Source organism: Sitodiplosis mosellana, unplaced genomic scaffold (genome assembly GCF_009176505.1).
Source record: "Sitodiplosis mosellana isolate CC-2019 unplaced genomic scaffold, AAFC_SMos_1.0 Smas_scaffold_5814, whole genome shotgun sequence".
Lineage (NCBI taxonomy): Eukaryota > Metazoa > Arthropoda > Insecta > Diptera > Cecidomyiidae > Sitodiplosis > Sitodiplosis mosellana.
In genome coordinates this window covers 1-5,610 of record NW_022601056.1, presented here as the reverse complement: position 1 = coordinate 5,610, position 5,610 = coordinate 1, and the positions used below count along the sequence as shown (strand labels likewise).

The window sequence follows — 5,610 nt, the reverse complement described above, 5'->3', positions numbered from 1 at the left end:
CATCCCGTTCGAGGGTCAAAGATCGTTAATTTGTAGCAAACCAACACAGTGGTTTACTTCGAGTAGAGCAAATTGTGTTTGGAGCATTTTAAATCACGTGTTCAATGAAAAATGTGTGGTTTCAGAGAGTCCGCAAGAAAATTTCCTCGAGAGTTTGAAAAGTAACATGTTTCTATTTGTCATTCCGGAAGCGTTCCAGATTAATGTAATATGTAAAGATAAAGTTTTTCACAGCTCGCTAGGCGGGAAGGGAATACTGTCCTTAAAACCGGATTGTATACTCGGCAGCGAAAGCGTTCATTTGTTAACAAAATCCCATCTCGATGGGTACGAAAAAGAATTTGTTATCCCACACGTTGATAGTGTCCAGCTTTCAACGTCGAAATTAACCGGAATGACTTTTATGAAACAAGTTAACCCAATTGAAATCACTCAACTTCAGAAAAAAATGAATGAAACCAACGAGAATATGCATTTAATTAAGCAATCTTCGCGCTATCACAACGTACATCATTATGGTTTAGCATATATCTTAATCTTAGGCATCGTACTAACATATTGCTATAAATGGCTTAGGAATAAGCAGGTTTCTAACCAAGTCGATCCCGTTCCAATGCCTAGGTTAAATGTTAATGATAACCTCAATAATAGTTAAGCTTTGGTAGAATCTCCCGGGCAACCTTCTGTTCCGCGGGAGAATGTGCAAAGCACAAAAAATCTTTAAAATAAACGATAAATTTTGTTGACCTATATAGTTATTTGCGTTTCGTATGGCAACACCATACGAGCTGGACAGCAGCGCTTAATAGCCGCTGTCAGAGAGTGTAACATAGTTAGTATAAGAGAAACCATTGGATTGTACTGACAGAGACAGAGAAATAAACTGTTGGTTTTTTATTATTTTTTCCAACATAAAATTGTGTTGTTTTATTCACTTTTGCCCCCCTTATGATACAATTTGTGTCATGTTGTTATATTTGAGTTTTGACAAGTTTGCATTATTGTTTTCTGATGTATCATTATTTAAGTCAAGTAAAAACATTCATTAAGGTTCAGTTCATAAAATAGAGTCAACCGATTCGTTTCATTTCGTTACTCTGCAAATTGGGCTGTTACTCTGCCATTTTGGCTATTGAACATTACAATTACGTCTTACATTTGGCTTCCGGATCCAATCAAGCAACGGTGCAATCGGTTGAAAAATAACTGGCTCACCATCCGAATGAAATATGGTAATGCCCACGAGTTTGTTATTCTTTTTCGAAATCATTGGACCTCCAAACGTAAAGGGAGTTCCCATGCTTTCATCTAAAGTGTAACACATCAAATGATTTGCATCAAATGCAGCGCTCAATTTCGGTTTGCAAATGGCGCCATCCAAATACTTTGTATCATAACGCCTCGTTCTCATTGTTTCACCCAATATCATATCACCGTAGACAGTGACCATTTCGGACGGGTCATTCATTTTGTAATCTTTGTCCACCAAATCGATGCTGCCGACGTTATCGTTGAACTTCAACGGTTCTTCAAGTGTAATCTTGGCAATGTCAAATGCGAACCCCGACAATGAGTATTTCTCATGAATTTCTATCTGGTCTTCAGTGACTTTAAGTTTTGTCGGATTTTTTGATAGTTTATTAACGATTACATAGACATATGGGGCGCCATGCACACTATACGCACAGGTCAAAATCTCCGTTTTCGACAAAATGATTGCATTAAATTTTACTTGATCATATTCGTCAGCATCGGTAAAATCTTCTTTGTAAGCAGTAAGAAATTCTGTAATAGAAAAACATCTCCGAATGAATATTTATGTTTATGAATCATGAAAAATCTCCACTTTTGCCTCTCCTCAATTTAAAATTTAAAAAAGTGACGTTAGAAACGGTTTGATTTAGTTCGAATTTCGAATGCACACTTACTTGCCGGTGCCGTTATATCGGCTATAAATTTAGCTTCGTTAGGTGTAAGCGGAGGTGGAATTGGTTTCACGCTCTGAAATTAATGCAAAAATGATTTTGTTTGCGTTGTTGAGAATAAAAATTGGGGCATTGTGATTAGATGCTCCAAAATATATGTATACGATACATATTAACGGTAAATAGAAGAGAACACATAACTCCACACAGAGAATAATTGAAACATTTAAAACTTTTTGATCGTCGCACACTTCTTGTTGCCAATTTGACACATAAAATATTAAATGGAGAAGCTCCCCCTACCTTAGTGATCTTATTACGGTAAATATAAACAACACTAGATCTAAAAATAAGCCAAAAGTTCAAAAACCGAAAAGTAATTTTCAGAAAACCTCATTTTTTATAAGTAGTCCTACTTTGTGGAATGAAATTCTAGGAGAAATTCGCAACAAAGGTGATTACGTAGATTTCAAAGAATATTATGGTAAATATATAATTAACAAACAAGAATAATGTAACGAAAATGTAAGAAAAAACGAAAAACTGGGTTTAAGAAAAATGTAAAACTGAATTGTCCCATTGGGCAGCATATGTAATGGTAATCTTATACCGAATCAAATAAACAATAAATAAATAGATACCTTTGGGTCATGAATAAAATCAAGGAATAGAGTAATTGGAAGGAACGTTCCGCGGCCACCTGTTGTTCCATTTTTATTTATACCGTTTGTTATCCCCACGATTTTGCCATTTGTTTTTGAAATGACTGGTCCACCCGAATCGCCGTGTGCAATAATATTGCCTTCATTCGTAGCTTCACCAGTGGTAAAGTACAAAGTCTGACTTAGCTGAAATGTGTTGGCTCGTTCGACATCAGACATATAGTTCGCATCGCAACGCCTCAATATCGATGGTCTGGTGTTGTTCAACACGCCATATCCATAGACAGTGACCACTTCTGATGGGTTATTCAATTTGTGATCCTTATCAACGAGTTCAATACTGCCAACGGTATCGCTGAATTCTAACGGCGTTTTCAGTGTAATTTTGGCAATATCAAATGCACCAAAAATTAATCGACTATAATGAGGGTGCCATGCAATGTTCTCTTTTTCGACTTTGATTTTAATTTTCTGGTTTGCATCTGATACAACTTTCGTACCAGCTACCACATAAACATATGGGGCCTCATACACACAATGGGCATTCGTGATAATTTCCGTTTTCGACAGAATAAATGCGGTACACATACTCATCTTTTTTCTATTGGCATCATTTGGATGGTCTTTGTATTCATGCAAATATTTTGTAATAAAATCGTTTCATTCTCAGTAAAAGCAATAATATTTGAAGAAAAAATGAACACACACACAAAATTGCTAGGGGAAAACCGCGAATTCTTCATCTACAAAATTCGTTTCTATCATTCAGTTTTAATACCATCTGTATGTTGACTCAAATATTTGACCTTATCTATAATCCACTATGAACGATACTTTTGACCACCACAATGTGATGAATTTTCTGACAGTAAACTGACAACGCACAATTGAAAGTTATCATTTACAGTGAAACGTTTCTGGAGAAAGTTCGAAAAATATCACAGTTGTAAATAATATATTGTTTGGAAAAAATTATAAAATCTAGCATTATTTTCAATTTTCTGAAGCGTGGTCAGCCCCTAGCAAAATTGATAGAATATTTGAATTTTTCGGACAAAAATTCACACGAAGAAAAAAGAAAATGATTCTAAAGCAGACTTACTTGCGGGGGCATGGATTCCAGCTACAAACTTTGCCTGTGACATGTTTTCAATCACTTCGCCCTTGAGAAGAGCTTGCGAGAAAAAGCCATCTGTTCATTAGAAAAAAAATTTATATAAATTTCATTTAGAAGAAATTTCGATTTGAATATTATAAAAGTATGAAAATATTTTGGAATCATAAAAAGTTAGTTCGAAAACCATAAATGTCTTACGTTTTCCTTGAAGTTCCTAGAAAAAGAAATTTCGTGTTAATTTTCATTTCTACAGAAATATCGTATTTTATTGGATAAAAGTGAAAATGATAGAGGAATAGAAAGAACTTACCGAAAATTCAACAATAAATAGCACCGAAAACATACCGTGTAGTAGCTTCATTTTAATTTGCCAACCAAACAGAGTTTTAACCTGTTGCACAATGATAGTAGAGAACCGTCTTGTACTTCTTTAGAAGATCCTTTGAATTCGTTTGGTCTTCCCCGTGCGGTGCTGCCTCTTTTATACCATTCATCTACTAATAGCTGACACGTGCCATGCAATCAATAATTGATGAATTGTAGTATTTTTCAGTTATTGAATATATGAATTGAGGTCTACTAATACTATGCAGCAAATTTCAAAAACGAAATTCTCCCAAAAGAGGTGACTCATTTCCAAGGTTTTTGGTCCACTTAATCCAAATCTGATATGGAAACCGTCATGAACGTATCTTAAAAACTAGACGTGCCAGGACAAACTAACACCAGATTTGGAATAAGTGGGGCCCAAAAACCTTGTAAATAAGTTCCCTTCTCTGTGGTTGTTTCTTGTTGTTGCATAGTGTAATTATATTCAGACACTAAATGAAGCTCAATAACAAAATACCTTTGATGGACACGTGTAGCTGATACAATATGTGGAAATTAATAGAAAAAAATGGAATACGTTCGAAAACATTTTAAGTTCAGATGTAACTGGTTCGTAATTTGGTTATTTTCGGCTGCTGTCAATTGTTTCAACACTCACTCATTGTTTTTTGTGTAAATTTTTGTTCTCCAGCCTGATGATGCTCCTAATAAGAGCGAAACGTCGCTAAATAAACGAATAATCATTTTCGAAAACGGCTTTAGCCCAACACACCACTTTTGTGTTTGTTCAGATGGAATGAAAAAACAAAGCAAAACGTGTGCCCCAAAGGAATTAAGTGTATGTGATGTTGGAGTGCACAGTGATGATATGAATTTACATTAAGAGTACTTTTTTGTTCAATTTGTGATGAAGGCTCATCATGTACATATATATGTGTTGTTGATTATAAAAATGGGATTAGCCAAATGCGCTTAATTACATGGGAATCATATATACGTTCCTGGTGAGAAATAGGAGGCCAGTTTCTCAAGCAAAAATGAATATCTTGAAATGTTTTAGAACATTGTATGAAGTATCTGTCTCCTACCTCTTCAGGAACACAAAAATGGTTCGCATTCTGACCATAAACTGGCGGTTTGGGCCAATCCCATTTTTATCACAAGGCAAATGCTAGACCCTAACGCCATCTATAGATTTTTGTAGAAATCATTAAGGTTTAGACTTAACAGTAGACTCGACATGAATAATAATAATAATACACCGCCAAAGACTGGCTGTTTTTATTCAATTCTTTATGATTGATAAAATAAAATAATTATTGTAAATAGAGCTTCTTCTGCTTAGCCGATTAGATTTGAGTAAAAACAAATAATTAATTAATTTTATTTTATTGAATGGGTATGAGTAATAAATATACATTTTTATGCTTAGGGTGCGGTCACACTAGGAAACATTTTACTGGAAACACATTTTCGCAAATGTATGGAAAAAAAAGTTGCTGGATTTGCTGGAAACAAACACTTTTTTGTACATTTGCGAAAATTTGTTTCCATGTTTCCAGTAAAATGTTTCCTA

At 34.8% G+C, this 5,610-nt stretch overlaps 1 protein-coding gene across 1 annotated transcript; it reads right to left on the bottom strand.

Moving 5' to 3' along the window:
• Positions 1 to 1,728: 1,728 nt before the first annotated feature.
• On the bottom strand, positions 1,729 to 4,753 carry LOC129572982 (vitellin-degrading protease-like). Its single transcript, XM_055453118.1, has 6 exons — positions 4,693 to 4,753; positions 4,015 to 4,208; positions 3,903 to 3,918; positions 3,690 to 3,779; positions 2,666 to 3,210; positions 1,729 to 1,785 (listed from the first exon to the last, which is right to left on the bottom strand). Exons 2-6 carry the CDS (start codon positions 4,063 to 4,065, stop codon positions 1,729 to 1,731), a joined length of 759 nt encoding a protein of 252 aa, XP_055309093.1. The 5' UTR covers positions 4,066 to 4,208; positions 4,693 to 4,753.
• Positions 4,754 to 5,610: the final 857 nt, after the last annotated feature.